Genomic DNA, 16,853 nt, shown 5'->3' with positions numbered 1-16,853 from the left:
GCAGCATATATGGCCTTTACCCACTAGATGCCAGTAGCACCCCGCCCCTGAACTGTGACACCAAAAATGTCTCCAGACCTTGCCAAGTGTCTCCTGGATGAGTAGATCAACGCTACTTGAGAACCCTTGTTTTGGCTGGTCATAAATGTGTATGTGGAAAGTCTGAATTTTCTAGCCTCCCCTACACCTATGTGGGGCTATGCAACATATCTAGTATCAGGAAATAGAATCAGCTCAAGCTTCAAACCAGAATCTAATAACTTCTTGCCATCTCCAACACTACATGCTGGTCTGAGCCACCCCTTGGTGGCTCATCAGGATAATTCCCACCAGAATTATTGCAGTAGTCATCTACATGGTCTGCTGGCTTCTAGACCTGTCCTCCCAACAATGTCTATTCTCAACATAGCAACTAAAGGGATCCTGTTAACTTTCCAGTGAAATCAGGTCATCTTTAGCTCTCTTCTCTTAAGTCCTTGTAACATACCCTTCACCTCTCAGACCTTAACTCCTGCTGTTCTCCCTCTAGCCCAGGGGTCAGCAAACATTTTCTGTAAAGGGCTAGATAGTAAACTTTTTAGGCTTTGTGAGCCATGCAAACTCTGAAGTCTATGTCTTTTCAATGTATATTTTGAATTGAATTTTCTATAGTGAAATATATATTTCACTCTTCTTTGGATCATACCTCACCTACAGCACCACATTTTAAATGGACTAGAAGTAATTGTTTAAAAATAATTGTTTGGCTTTCTGTTCAAAATCTATCAAGCAGAAATGTTTTCATTTAATGTCATCTGTAGCCTTAGAGAGTAGTTTAGAAATAGATAACATGGCTGTGATATTTCAATTCCTCATAAGAGAAGCAATGCCTTGAATATGGAAATTCTTTCCTAGCAGTTTCTGTCAATTCTGCTCTAGCTAGAGTGCTCAAAAGACACACAAAATTCTAAGAAGCATGAAGGTGAACATCTTCCATCTGGAGTATGAGCTGTTTGATTATTAATATCATTTGCCATCTGTTCAGGGTGCAAAGTGAATGTTGAGACTGGAGGGGTCAGGTGATTAGAGGATGAACCCACTACTAAACTCAAAACAATAGCATCAGTGACAAATCACATCAAGCATTTGCTTGTTTACTAACTTGGATGATCCTGACTGCCAAATTCTCCAGATCTTTATTGTGCTTCAACGTCTCTCTCTATATGTATTCACACACTTGGTGTCAAAGTGGTTATTGTATGGGATTATCTGTTGTTTATCTGGCACCACCACTCCTTAGGCATCTGCCTAAGGCTGGGAAGAACTACATTTCCCAGAATTCTCTTCTGGATTGGTTGCAGGTTAGGATTTTTCAGTAAGAGAAACTTGGAAGATCTGGAAGGTAGAAAGGAAGCAGAGGCTGTTACTTTTGGGAATCACTGGGGTCAGCAGAGGCTGCTTTGTTAGACACAGTGGCTAGACCTTTCTGTAGACTCCCACTTTATGATCTTACTTTGGTGCCTAGACCTGGTGACTTCACAGACTTTTCGTGGTTTTCTACTCAGAACTTCATGTTAAGTCCCATCCTTTGACTATAACCTTTTTGACCTTAATCTCCCCAGTTACTCCCCCACATTCATATAAAGCCTAATTTCTATATTAAACCCTTGATTTTGGTACTACTTTTAATGTCTTTGTCTTCATGACTATATCCATATGGATACAGGTATACAGGTACTCCAGACTTTAAACTACAAAACACCAGTTTAATGCAAGTAACTATAGTTTTGTTTTTTTTTTTCAATTAAGAGTGATTATCTTAATATACCAAGCATTGGACAGAAACAAAGATAAAGAAGACAAAATCCTGCACTTGAAGTCAGTGTGCGGTTAGTGGAGGGGATCTAGAACATGCAGACCAGTGATTCTCAACTAGGGTCAATTTTACCCCCTAGGGGATATTTGGAAATGTCTGGAGGCATTTTTAGTTGTCACAACTGGGAGAAGGTGTTTTACTGGCATCTAGTGGATAGAGGCCAGGATACTGCTGAACATCCTGCGTATGCACAAGACAGCCCCCACCACAAAGCATGAATTATCTAGCCTTAAATCTCAACAGTGCTAAGGTTGGGAAACCCTGATATAGACAAATGACTGTAATATAATGAGATATCTGCTCTGGCAAAGGAACAGACCACCAGATACTATGGAAAAGGTAATGTTATGCCAAGGCAATTGAAGGAAAGTTAGATGGCATTTTTTTTTTCCTATAATAACATGACAAAATGCACTACGTCTGCCATTTGGTCATTAGTTGGTATCTTTTAACCATCTAGCATCTTAATTGCGGAAGATTTGTTACAAAGGACAGAAGCTCACTCATGGTAGCTTAAATAAATGGGACTGTCTTTAAGGAATTACTATAAGAAAATTATTGTAAGAGAATCTCATAAGTTTCCAAGGATAGGGAAGCAATGGCCTGTAAAGGTGAGAAGCCTGGGCTCTGGAGCCAAAACTCTGGTTTCAAATCTTGGCTCTGCCACTAACCATTGTGGGAACTGGGTAAGTCACTTACTACATGCCTCAGTGTCTTTTGTAGTAAAATAGAGATGTTATCTCCTTCCTTACAGGGTTTTTTGAGAGGATTCAGAGAAATAATGTACATTAAAAGCTTACATGCCTGGTATATAGTGTATGCTCAATAAATGTTAGCATGATGGTATGCACAGGGCTATCTAGCCTGGGAGCTCCAATGAGCAAGTCAGGAAGTGAGATTATTCTCAGTTTCTCAGGGCTCATACTCTCTCCTATTTCTGCTCTTCTCTTACCAGGTTCCCATAATCATGCATGTTCCAGTCAGGCCACACCAGCCTCAACTCTATGGGAAACTGTTCAACTCAAGTCCTCACTATCATCTAATTAGGGTATCAGAACCTCTGTTTGAATTCTTGAAAGAGAGAATCTCATCGATATCCCAATTTATAAACAGTTGTCCCTCGGTCACTGGATAGAAAAAGGGATAGGATTATGAGATACAAACAAACAGGACAGATTGAGAATAAGGTTGGGGGCAAGGGAACCCTCCCAGGGTGGTGAATGTTCCTGAAAGCGACAACACATGAGGAAGAACAGAAGGAACAACAAAGGCTGGCCTTGAGAAGAGATAAGCCTGGCTGATATGACAAGTATTTTCAAAAGAGTGAAGGGCTCTTTTGAGTTCACTCATATTTGTATTAATGGCTCCAAGGAAACTAATCAAAGACTATTGGTTGATATTACAGGGAGACAGAATTCAACTCTATATGTGGATGAACTTTTAATAACTCTGTGACTGAACATGGAACATACCACCTTGGAAGGTAATGAACTCACCATTGCTAGAAATAGTCAAGTATTCAACCATTTGTTGGAAATGTCGAATGGGTTAGGGGACTAGGTGAAAATTTATATATCTTCTATTTATGGAGTCTCTGTGTGTAAAAACTGCTAAGTTAAGAAGTCTAAGAGGATAAACCACATTGAAGGTACCAACCCAAGTTCAGGAAAGATGTATTTGATAAGCTATGTCCTGCTATGGCCCTCCATAATCTCTCAGAAGTTTCTAGTTCAGTTTTGAGAAACCCTGTTCTAATATAATCAACCGTAACAACAGTTCAGTTCAGGTATATTTTCCTCTTTCAATTATCTTTGACTTACATATTTTATTTCATCATTTTAAGGGTTTTAATTAGGCAACAAGTCCCTTTGCTGCTGTTATAATTTTGAAGATGACTCTAATATAGAATATCTAAAATATAGAATATAGAATAAGAAAACTCCTAATATAGTAACATGTAACCTCACATTATGTAAAGAAATAGGCACTGAATGTATGTCCTTTTAGAGGCTGACACATGGTGTTCACAGAGGCCTGTCTTTATTATATTGTTTTGATAGCCTAGAGGCTTCAAGCAATGATATCAACCTTCCAGATAGCCACTACTTTCTTTCCCGTCTTCCCTGCTGCTGCTCAATTTCTGCTGGAAGTAGCTCAGAGGGATGAAAGTCAATGCTTTTTGGAGTGGAAGTTTGTTGAGTTGTTTGTTTCTGCAGGGGGCTCAGTAAACTCAAGAACTGAGAACTCAATCATTAGGATCAGATCTATATTTCGTCTGGCCCTCGATGTCTTCCTATCAACTTAGAAGACACAGGTTAGGTTCATGATGAAATCGCCCAGGTGTGACTTGGAGAAGTGTTAGGAGGTTTCTAGCAGAGGAGAAGTGAGGCATGTCCTGAGGAGAGAGACGTCTGTGGGCCATCATCACGTCATTGCTTTCCACAGCTGGAGAACAAATGTGTTTCTCCAGGTGAAAAACTATAAACCTGCTTTCTCTGGCCAATCTTAGCTCCTGAATTTGAATGATGTTGGTAAGCTAGCTCTTATTTAATGAATATGGACTGTAGGTTCTGTTTTAAAATTAGCAGTTACTGAAGCAGGTGAACACTGTAAACCATCAGGAGGCAATTTCCTATTGCTTCTCTCAAGGACATTCAAAGCAGCAGAGTAAGGAGGGGGTATAGCTCAGAGGTAGAGCATTGAACTGCAGATCAAAGCAGCAGAGTGAACGAGAAACACAGTCTATGCTCCATTATTCTGGCTTATGATTTAGCTTTGCAGATCATCTGTGCCCTAGCTCCCTTATGCTTTCCCTGCAACCATTTGTTTGTTCACTGACGCTTATAGCTTCTTATATGTAACTCTTGCTGAAAAAAAGAAAATGGAAAATTATGGATAAAATGAGAGTTTGTTTGGTGGAGTATCTGTAGTGCCTTTCCAAGAGTTCCCCTTTTCTCTGCTTCATTATTACGGTTACCAGATTTAATATTTCAGAGAGAAAACTTGTCTATAGGCCCAAAGGGAAGATTGATTGAAGTAAACACAGAAGACAGATTGGTCACTATGGGAAAATAATGCCAGTGTCTGTTGATCTAATTGTTGACCAACTGAGTTTCTAGTTAAGAAAGTGTGCATCAAGTGTGCATCAAGGTATGTAACACAGTATTTGGCACATGATGGGGAGTCTGTAGCCTTTCCCCACTTTTTTAAAAGACAAGGTTTTGCTCTGTTGTCCAGGCTGCAGGGCAGTGCCATGGTCATAGCTCACTGCAACCTTGAACTCCTGCCTACGTGATCATCCCATCTCAGCCTCTCAAGTAGCTGGGATTACAGGTATGCACCACTGAGCCCAGCTCTCCCTTTCCTTTTCAAAGATATCAATACAATAGTTATAATCAGAGGCGAAAAGAAAAACCTGATATGGTTCTAAGAAGATATATTTTCATAGAAAATGGACTTAATTCTTGAGTTGCTGTCTCTCTCTCTCTCTCTCTCTTTTTTTTTTTTTTTTGTGGAGACAGAGTTTCTCTCTTGTTGCCCAGGCTAGAGTGCAATGGTGTGATCTCAGCTCACGACAACCTCTGCCTCCTGGGTTCAAGTGATTCTCCTGCCTCAGCCTCCTGAGTAGTTGGGATTACAGGCGTGAGCCACCATGCGCGGCTAATTTTGTATTTTTAGTAGAGTCGGGGTTTCTCCATGTTGGTCAGGCTGGTCTCAAACTCCTGACCTTAGGTCATCCACCTACCTCGGCCTCCCAAAGTGCTGGGATTACAGGTGTGAGCCACTGTGCCTGGCCTGATGTCTCTTTCTTTTTCTCCAGCTGTGTGCTGTATAATTGGGCAGATGTTGTGTCCAGCTGAGGATGACACAGCTTGAACTCTAAAGGCAAGTCACAGAGTGATGAGCCCACTGGGTCATGGGCATCATAATACTCAGGTGGCGTGTGAGTGTGGGCTGGTCAAACAAAAACGAGGGCTTAGCAAGTTTTAGTGAGGTGCAGTATAGTCAGTGCAACATATATCTCCTGTCCCTGTCATCATGGCAACCAAATGACCCCTCCTACTGTGTCTGTGACTGCCTCTTGAGGGTATGTGAGAAGGTTTAAGCCTGAGATGGTCAGGTGAATTTGTTTACCTGGCCTGATCCACCCTGAGAGCACTGGCTTTCAAAACTTTTTGCTGTGAAATACTACAGGTTCTCACTTATATGTGGAATCTAAAATAATCAAACTCACAGAAGCAGAGAGTAGAATGGTGGTTGCCAAGGGATAGAGTGAGGGGAAAGGGTAAGATGTTGGTCAAGGGATACAAAGTTTCGGTTCTGCCAGATGAATAAGCTCTGGAGATCTAATGTACAAGAAGGTGACTATAGTTAACAATACTGTATTGTATACTTGAAATTTGCTAATGGGGTAGATCTTTAGTGTTCTCATGAAAGAAAGAGGGAGGGAGGGAAGGAAAGAAGGTAGAAAGGAAGGAAAAAACTGGTAACTGTGAGATGGAGGACATGTTAATTACTTTGATCATGGTGATTATTTCACAGTGTATACATATATCAAATCATCAAGTTGTATACCTTAAATATATATGATTTCTAATTGTCAATTACACCTTTAAAAAGCTGGAAAAAAATAACCATCATCTAACAGTGTATGCAACACACGTGCGCGCGTGCACACACACACACCACACACCTTTTTTGCTGTCACTCAAAGTAGGAAAACATATTTTCCATTACTAACCAGGACACACATACGCACACTTCCACACACATTAATATATCTAATGGCAACAAAAGTTTCACTAAGTAGTATTTACTTTTACAAAGCAGGATATACCATGATAGTTTCTTTTTTGTTGTTGTTGGTTTTTGTTTTTTTTAGAGGGTAGAGGGTGGGGGTGGGTTAAAAAACTACCTATCAGGTTCTAAGCTCACTACCAGGGTGAAGGGATTCATACTCCAAACTCAGTATCATGCAATATTCCAATGTAAAAAAGCAGGTGAAAGGAAGAGAAAGGAAATACTTAGTAAGTATTGGCTGTATGTAAGGCACTGTTCTTCACATGCATAATCTTGCTTGCTCCTAACAGCAACCCATGAGAAAGGACTTTATTAGACTCTTAGAAACTAAGACCCAGAGTGGTTAGGCCATGACTCCAATCACCCAGCAAATAAAGCACCAGCCAGGATTTAGATTCAGCCAGCTGGACTCCTTGCCCTAAGCTTGTGTCACTATGTCATGCTTCTCTCTCATCTTCTTTTTTGCATGTTGTGGAGAGAAAATGTATATATTATTAAGAGGACAGAAATTCAATGGCAGTAATTCCAGGAAATGGTTCTGTAATGAAACATACTGACAGGATACAGTACTTGGCTGGGATGATGAAGGCTAGCTTTATGACAGGTATTTTCGTAAGTTTTATTTTCATCAATCTGTCCTAAAAGACAGGAAGTGTGAAAGAACACTCAATGATTCTATGTTGAATTAAGGCATCTCAGGTCTGGCAGTCAGGAATTGGCTGTATGACATTCAGCAAACCTTATAAACTCCCTGTGGAGATATTACTGCCAAACTACCATAATTTGAAGCTTTTTGTGCTTTCCAGAATGAAGCTGCATGACTATTTTGAATTATTGGTTTACTACAATGCATGTGTGCACAGTTCAATCTTGTTAACAAAGGTGAAGCTCCTCAGTCTATCATGGATCCTGTTGCATGCCATATCGGATGATTTCCTCCTTGTGTATGTGAACACAGAGCTGAGAAGGAACCTTCTCAGAGTTATAGGAGAAGGTCTTTCATGGGGTTCCCATTTGGCTCTTAATACCAGAATGATAATCCTAGGCTACTGAATAGCTAGTGATTACTCTTCTTGAGAAAAACAAAACAACAAGCAACATAGGGTTAAATTATTCTATATGATTGAAATCCTTCACAATTAAAAATAAATAAAATTTAGTGCAAAACACAAGCAGCCATAGTAATAAACTTAATATTTCTTACCAAGTGAAAATAATTCTATTTAAAGCTTTGGAGCTTTTTACTATGTCTTTATAGTATACCTTGTTTTAGACTGCATATTGCAATATGCGTATATTTTAAAAGTGGACTCTCTGCAGTATATTCTAGAGCAGCACTTCTCAAGCTTTAATGTGCTAGTGAATCTCCTGAGAATCCTGTTATAAAGCATGTTCTGATTCCACAGGTCTGAGGTAAGGCCTGAGAGGCTGCATTTCTGACAAGCTGTAGGTGGTGCTGATGCTGCTGGTCAACAGATGAAATTTAAAGATGCAAGGTTCTCAAACTTGGCTTCACATTGCAACCACCTGGAAAGCCTTATAAAACCGAGATGTCTGGGCTCTACACCTAAATATTCTGATTTAGTGGTCTGAGGTGGGGTCTGGGTGTTTAGATTTTAGAAAGTTCCCAGGTGTCTCTAGTGTGTAACCAGGATTGAGAACCGTGCTGTAATGGGTTACCTTGGTTAGAATATACCAGAGCTCATTTCTGGTATGACTTCTGTTGCTCTTGAACAAATCCTAGCAGCAGCAGACAGAGTGAAATGAAGTGGGGGCATTTAATAACTTAACCTCCTGATATTTTTACACCCATGTCAACATGTCAACATTTTGAAAAGCAATTAAATCATACACCCAACAAAATTCATGCCCCTGTTCATTACCAGTATACAAAGAACCATATTTTGGGTCCCCGATTTACTATATGATGTAAATAAAAAGAACTTTATGTAGAGTGAAAGAGCTCACTTACAAAAGAGAAAATTCTTAATGAAAGGTTTTTCTATTTTGTCAATTGGGTTATACTAGCTCTAATTAATTACTCCTGACAGGAGTGACATCTTTATTCTTAAGCAGATTGCACTCATGAAGCTAAACCTCAGTCCTCTGCGTGCACAGCATGCCTCTATCCCTTAGATTAGGGTTTTTCAACCTTGGCACTATCCATATTCAGGTCAGATGATTCTTTGCGATGGGCATCATCCTGTGCACTGTAGGATGTTTAGAAGCATCCCTGGTCTCTACCCATTAGAGTTCAGCAACACACAGTCCCCAACCCTGAGTTGTGAGAACTAAAAATGCCTCCATACATTGCCAAATGTCCCCTGGGGTGGGGAAGAATAGCTCCTGGCTGAGAACCACTGCCTTAGATCAAACAAAACTTCCGTGTCACTGACTCTCACCTTCCTCTTGAAGGTCTTGGAGTGGGAAGCTCTCCAGGTTCATCTGACGTAAATGTGTATCAACAAGGCAGGATAAGGCTACTTTCTAATGAGCATTAAATGCCATCTTAAAGAGTGTAGTTTTCATTACCTATTTAATGATTTAATCTCTGTTTCATTTACTGACAATAACAAGATGAGTTTAGAATAATTTACTGTTAACATTCTAAGATAAAATGAACTTTTCAAATGCTGCTTCCTTCTTGAGACTCTCCCTCCTGCTTCAGAGCTGGAAGTACACTGTACTCTCTGTGGGAATTGCCACAGCTCCAACGATAACTCTTTTATGGTTCTTAAAATTCTCAACCTCGTATTAGAAACCCTTTGTACTTTTTTTCTGATCCTGACCTCTAAAATTTTGTGAAGACAGGTTTCAAGCAGTTTTTGCTTTTTATCTACCCCTTATCTAAAACAAAACTCTGTACAAGGCAAGCATTCAAAAAATATTTGTTGAAGAAATGAAATCTAGGATTGTCTAGCAGCTTAGAATGAAAACTAAGAAGGCAGGGGTCGTTTCCTTTTACCCACTCCCGCACAGAGCCAGGGTCATTTATTTTATAAATGGTTATACGCACATCTGATGCTACCTCATCAATCAGGTGGGAAGTAACTCCATTTAAGTATATTGTCCCCAAATGAGCTTGTTACGAACAAGAATAACAGTGATAGAGACAAATTACTACTATGGTTAGGCAAACCCACATCTCTCTGATGTAATGCCAAGGAAGCACCAGACTTGTCTGTTATTTAACTCCATCTTTTTATGAGAGTCCGGTTATGCTGAAATAACTACAGCTCAGGTTGCCATCAAGAATCTTACACCATTGTGCAGGATCTGGATTTTAAAGTAGAAAAAAAGAATCGTACAGCAATTAAGAGCTAGACAGTGAAAGAAGAAAGTTCAAGGTATCTACCATCATAGCCTTTATAAAACACTAGTAGAGCTGAAGGCACAGGCTTGATTTCAGGGACATAAAGCAATAGAATTGTGTTATGAAACCTGTTTTAGAAACTCAGCAGCTCAAATAGTTTAGCAATGCCAACTGTAAGGTACAATAAAGAGAATGTGGTTGTTTATCTGTCATTTCAATAAACCATTGTTTGGCTCCCAGGGATGCCACTTGCTGCTCCTAGATTCCCTCTGTTTCCACACTTTAGGCACAAAAGGTCCTCCAGAATCTGTTTGGTGTTTAGTGGGGAGGCCAAGGATGGGGTTCAATGGGTTGTGATTCTCATAAGGTCCTTGGCCCAGGAGGCATTGCACCTTAGTTTGTTTTTGTTCTCTCCAAAGCAACCCTGAGATGAGGAATTGCATGCAAGAGGTTTACTTGGGAGGCAACAACAGAAGTGTGGTGAGAGAGTGGGGAAGTAGGACAAGGAAAGGAGAAAAGTCAATAAACGATGTGTGAATAATCAGCAGGTGACCACTGTTGCCAAATGGGGCTCAAACCTCTGAGAGACTGAGACTTGACCTACCAAGGGTTGAGGAAGCTTGGTATTTGGCCACCAACTCCCAGTTCTCATTGGTTGAGGGCCACTCCAGTAGCATTCACCCCCTGTCACTTCTGGACTGGCCTGAGTGTGCACGGAGCATGCTACAGTGCCCAACAGATGCTCTCAGAGTTGCAGTGGAAACCATTGCTGTTTGTGGCAGGCAGGATAATGCCTACCGAAGATGTCTGTGTCCTAATCCTTGGAACCTGTGAATATGTTATCCTACAAAGCAGAGGGGCTTTGCAGATGTGATTAAGAAACTAGGGATGGGGAGAGGGCCCTAGATTATCTAGGTGGTCACAATTTAATCACATGGCTCTTAGAAATGGAGAACCTTTCTCAGCTGTGGTCAGAGGTAGACATGGCAATGGAAGAAGGGTCAGAGAAATGCAGTGTTGTAGCTTTGAACACCTTTCCCCTTTGGAGAAAAGGGACTATGAGCCAAGGAATGTAAGTGGCCCTCTAGAAGTTGGAAAAGTTAAGAAATCAGATTCTCCCCTAGAACATTGTTATATAAATGAGCCAAAGATGGCCTCTGTGTATTGTCCCCTTGGTTGTTTATTTCCCCACTACAGGTTGAGACCTGTTATCTCAAAAGCTTGCTGGCACCAAACTCAAATTTTACACATTCCATTATTTTAAAAATAGCTTAAATGAGCAGATTTTTAGCCATCTAGAGCCTGACTGCTTTGCATAGCCCATGAAACCATGCCTAGTATCTGCTGGCCATTGACAAGATAGAGCCTTGCACTTATAAGGCCCTATGGCACTGCTGCTCTTTGAAGCTCTCTGACCCATAGGCTCCCTCACTGCAGCTGAGCAGCATCGCCTAGACAGGTGATCCCCCTCTGATTCACCTCCCCACTGGGAGTCCCCTTGTCCTCTCCTCTCTGTATGTTGGCTCCTCTCGCTAAGCCTCTGGATTATTTCATGCTGTGAGGGGCCACCTTTTCATGCAACCCTGTCCAAGTGCCACCCAATAAACTTTGTTGTGTATTACTGCCTGCGTGGTCCTATTGTTTTCTTTGAAATGGCCCCCAATCCCTTGAACCCCTGTGACAACCCTCCAGAAGCAATACAGCCCTGCCAATACCTTGATTTTAACCTAGTGAGACCCATTTTGGACTTCTGACCTCCAGAACTGTAGATAATAAGTTTTTCCTGTTTTAAGCCATTAAGTTTGTGGTGATTTGTTATAGCAATGATAAGACACCTTTGTTACTGCAAAGAATTCAAACCAGAAAGCCACTTTTATATTCACACTTAGGACACGCTTTGCTCAGTTTCTAATATACATCCCAGATTTGGAAAGCTGGTTCTAGCAAAATTACAAAAAGGCAAACTAAAATAGTAATAATGGTCTATGCCTCTCAGGAGGGGCTTCGGGAAAGTGTAGACTAAATTATACAATTAAGGGTGTTCTTAAGTTGAAATGCTGAAGCAGCATTTTCCTGATCTTGTGCTTTATTCCAATCTGATCTTTTCTATACAGAGTAATATTTCCATAGTTTCCATCTGATTGTAGCATTCTATCATTTTTAAAGCCTTTTGGTGGCTCCCACTTCAAGAGCAACTGAAGTCTTCCTTCCTTTTAGGCCCCATGCTTTAGCACTTTCCAGACTCAACTCTTTATGATGTAGTGAAAGCATCATGTCGTTTCTAACATCTGAACCTCTGCACAACTGTTTCCTCAGCTGGATATCCTCTTTTTTTTTTTTTTTTTTTTTTTTTGAGACGGAGTCTCGCTCTGTCGCCCAGACTGGAGTGCAGTGGCCGGATCTCAGCTCACTGCAAGCTCCGCCTCCCGGGTTCACGCCATTCTCCTGCCTCAGCCTCCCGAGTAGCTGGGACTACAGGCGCCCGCCACCTCGCCTGGCTAGTTTTTTGTATTTTTTAGTAGAGACGGGGTTTCACCGTGTTAGCCAGGATGGTCTCGATCGCCTGACCTCGTGATCCGCCCGTCTCGGCCTCCCAAAGTGCTGGGATTACAGGCTTGAGCCACCACGCCGGGCCCTGGATAGCCTCTTAATTTTCCTTTTGACCTGGCAAATTTCTACTCATGTGTCAAGACCCAGTCAAAGGCTCAACTCCCTGGCACTACCAAGTGGAGAAGATGCTTTGTCGTCAGTCATCACTTTAAATCATGCACTTAAACCTTTCCCATAGCATACAACATTCTGTATTGAAATATTTGTCTGAGCCTATCTACCCCAGTAAACAAAACAACACAAAAAGGAGACTAGTTGATATGAGTTTTCTTTCTTGTTTAAACATTGAACTCCCTTCAAAAAATCTGTAAAGCAAAACTCCCTTAAGAAGGTCTGTGTGCAAAACTAGAACTTCAACTAAATTTGATAACTATAGAAATATAAAGAATCATTGAAATTAAAAGCTAGAGTTAACTATTTTATCGCAAATAAAGAAGTAAATAAGTGGACTAACTGCCACATTTCATTGCACACATTTATTTCACTTCTGTGTAAAATATTCTCCTTTCATTCTCATCTCTTCTTTACAATATCCCCATTTCTCTACCCCGCTTGGACCATCACATGATCCATATTTTTATCCATTCATCCATCCTGTCTGGCAAAACCCTCAGCTTGGATCCAAGATTGGCTTCACGGGCATGCAACCTGTGCAGACACACAGGGTCCATACACAGAGGGTTGCTAGGCTTAGTTTAATGCTCTGCTGTTGCCATCTTGAAAATCTTAATCATTTTTGAACCAGGGGTTGCCCATTTTTATTTCAGTCAGTCCTGCCTGGATCAATTGTGGAACCCACCATCTTGTTATTCTAGGCTGCTGAGCTCCTCTGGAGAACCTCACTGAATCCAGCACATTGATGCCCCTACATATCCAATTTCTTCTACGTCCGCTGGACCCTAAGGCTGCTTGAGAAAACTTCTGTGGGTTCCTGGTGATGTATTTCGCAATTCACAAACATTTCAAAGTTTTCCCACTGTTCTCACACCTCCTACTCTGTCACCTCCCTCTTTACTCTCTGAAAATGAATGCGTTTCCTGTGTCACAGAAAACAATCAGATGCCATCATGTGGGGATTCCTTCAAAATCCTGCCTGCCTACCCACCCACCCACAGACTTGCCATGTCCTCCTTCTTATTCCTTCCTTCATCTCCTAGTTATCAGAAGGAATACCTTCTACTGGGTATGGCTAGTGGCTCCACCTACGCATGCTCTCCCACCTTTCCTCAAAACTCCTGTAAGTAATATTATTCTCTCTATAAACAACCCTCTCATCAGCATTTAAATGTACTCAAGTTGCTCATTAAAAAAAAAAAACACTAAATAAAAAGCAAAAGAACCAACCGACCAACAAACAAAAGTATCCAAGGCCTATGTGCCTCCTCAGCCACTTCTGTCTCTTTTTCTTGGGTAAAATGGCTACATTCAATGACCTCACTTCCTCACTGTCCACTTCACTACTATGCTTCCTAAAATCTTGTGTCTGCCTCCATCTCTCCACTGAGCCTGCTGTTGTTGAGGTTACTAATATCCTCTGACTTCCTAAAATCCATGGCTGCTTTTTAGCTTTTATTTTATGTGAACTCCACATCTTTAGATACTATGAATTTTATTCCTGGTTATGTTTCTTTTTCTAGCCTCCGAGTGATTACACGGCCCTCTGACCTTCTCTCTCTCTCTCTCATAGGCTCCTTTCCCCCTGCCTGTCTCTGATCTACTGGTGCTCACAGGGCTTTGCCCTCAGCTGTCTGCCTTGCCTTGCCCTGCCTTCCCCTTCCTGCTCCTTCCTGCTCTTTCTCAACCTTTCCCTTCCACTTCTCTTCTCACTCCGTACACTTCTGCTGGGTAATCTCATCCACTTCCATAGCTTTAACCTCCATCTGTATCCTAATGATTTCTCAGCATGTCTGTCCAACCCAGTCCTCTCTCCTGAGTGCTGGACTGCCTCATGGACATCGCTACTTCCATCTCTCACATTTCACCTATCCCACACTGAACTTAATCTTTGCCCTCCCCCTGTCACCAGCCCAATCTTGTAACACTACAGTCCCCTTCTTGATAAAGCCATACTCCTGGAAGTCATCTTAGACTTCTTCTTCTTTGCATTTCATGTATTTAATTAGTACATGTCCTGTTGATTTTGCTTTCTTATTTTTTAAAAGGCCATTTAATTTCTTAATACTTTTCAGGCCCTTATCACCCCTGGTTTTGATTACAACAAGAACCTTCTATTGTTTTCCTGCCTCAGTCCTGCACTGTTCAAAACATGCTCCAGAATGCTTCTACTGAGTGCTAGACTGCTCTTTCCATAATGCAAATCTGACCATGCCATTTTCCTGTAAACACCCTTAAGTCTCCTCATCACCTTCAGGAGGAATTTCAACCTTCTTAGCATGGTGCAGTCTTTCCTTGCCAGGTACCTGCTTAGTTCCCCAGCCTTCTGTTTTGGTACTCATATTTAAGGGAGCCCAGGTATTGGCTTGGTGCTTATCTTACTTGGCTTTTTCTAGAACACTCTGAGGCAGAAATGTGAGTTCAGTTAGTTTATTTGGGACATGATCTCAGGAAGCACTAGTAGAGGCATGGGGAAGTGAGGCAAAGCAAGGAAAGACATCCATTCAGGGTGCATTGGTAAGTCAGTTTCACTATGGGCAACTGGGACTCAATCCCACTGGGAGCAAATATAAAAACATACCTCAGAGGGACAAGGAAACTAAGATATTTATTCCTGGGCCCCAACTATGATTGGTGGAGGGCTGTTCCTGGAGTAAGTCACCCTTTGTCTCCCCACATCAAGGCAGAGTGAAGCTTGCAGTAGGAAGCCCATCAGAGTATATAGAACAATGAGTGCCATAGAAATATGGATGGGATATTGATAATATCTACCACAGGCCCCCTCTGTGTTTTTCCATAGCACTTTTATGGCCCATATCATGATACCTATCATATGTACATAGACTAATACGCAGATAAGTTTCCTATTTTTCCCTGGACTATGAGTTTCCCAAGGGCAGAGCCTATTGGACTTTGTGGATGGCTCATAGTAAGTGTACAAGATATTTACACTGAGTATATGAATGAATTAACAAAATGAGATAGTCTGAAGAGATGAGACTGAGGGTAAGGGAAATAGAAAAATAAGGGAAGAAAATTAGAGGCAGGAAAATGTGATTCAGTAGGAAGGAAGGTAGGAAAGGAAATGGAGAAAATGGGAATTGGTCTCAGATGAAAGTAGCAATTGGAGGGAGACACTAAAATGACAGGGTTTTCATTTGCAAGACTACTTCTACAAGTTGCTTTGTATTTTTGCAAAAGAGAATTCCATATTGCAAGCCCTAAAATAACAGTCTGTCATAATACCTAGAAAAATGGAACATGCTTAGAAGAAAACACCTTAAAAATACTTCAGGTCTTGGCCGGGCGCAGTGGCTCACGCCTGTAATCCCAGCACTTTGGGAGGCCGAGGCGGGCAGATCACGAGGTCAGGAGATCGAGACCATCCTGGCTAACACAGTGAAACCGTGTCTCTACTAAAAATACAAAAAATTAGACGGGCGCAGTGGCGGGTGCCTCTAGTCCCAGCTGCTCAGGAGGCTGAGGCAGGAGAACGGCGTGAATCCAGGAGGCGGAGCTTGCAGTGAGCCGAGATCACGTCACTGTACTCCAGCCTGGGTGACAGAGTGAGACTCCATCTCAAAAAATAAAAAAATAAAAATAAAAAAGGGGGCGTGCCCAAGATGGCCAAATAGGAACAGCTCCAGCCTCCAGCTCCCAGCGTGAGCAACACAGAAGACAGGTGGTTTCTGCATTTTCAACTGAGGTACCCGGTTCATCTCGCTGGGTCCTGTCAGACAGTTGGCGCTGGTCCACGGGTGCAGCCCGACCAGCAAGAGCTGAAGCAGGTCGAGGCATCGCCTCACCTGGGAAGCTCAAGGGGGAAGGGAATTCCTTTTCCTAGCCAAAGGAAATTGAGACACACAACACCTGGAAAATTGGGTAACTCCCACCCTAATACTGACCTTTACCAATGGTCCTGGCAAATGGCACACGAGGAGATAATATCCCACACCTGGCCCAGAGGGTCCCACGCCCATGGAGCCTCCCTCATTGCTAGCACAGTAGTCTGAGATCTAACTGCAAGGTGGCAGTGAGGCTGGGGGAGGGGCGCCCGCCATTGCTGAGGCTTTAGTAGGTAAACAAAGCTGCTGGGAAGCTCGATCTGGGTGGAGCCCACCACAGTTCAAGGAGGCTGGCCTGCCTCTGTAGACTCCTCCT

At 41.9% G+C, this 16,853-nt stretch overlaps 2 protein-coding genes across 8 annotated transcripts in view; one reads left to right on the top strand and one right to left on the bottom strand.

The window, feature by feature from the left end:
• FANCB (FA complementation group B) overlaps nt 1-3,333 on the top strand; it is a 164,545-nt gene extending 161,212 nt beyond the window's left edge. Inside the window, exon 12 of the mRNA XM_074029166.1 lies at nt 3,261-3,333. Within this exon, the coding sequence (XP_073885267.1) occupies nt 3,261-3,291 (31 nt within the window). The 3' untranslated portion in view covers nt 3,292-3,333. The remainder of the gene's footprint in view (nt 1-3,260) is intronic.
• The window catches only part of GLRA2 (glycine receptor alpha 2), a 230,659-nt gene that overhangs the window by 18,550 nt on the left and 195,256 nt on the right, over nt 1-16,853 (bottom strand). The gene's annotated exons all lie outside the window — the stretch shown is intronic.

Source organism: Macaca fascicularis, chromosome X (assembly GCF_037993035.2).
Source record: "Macaca fascicularis isolate 582-1 chromosome X, T2T-MFA8v1.1".
NCBI lineage: Eukaryota > Metazoa > Chordata > Mammalia > Primates > Cercopithecidae > Macaca > Macaca fascicularis.
Note: the sequence above shows the minus strand (reverse complement) of the source record. Positions and strands in the feature narration are given on the sequence as shown.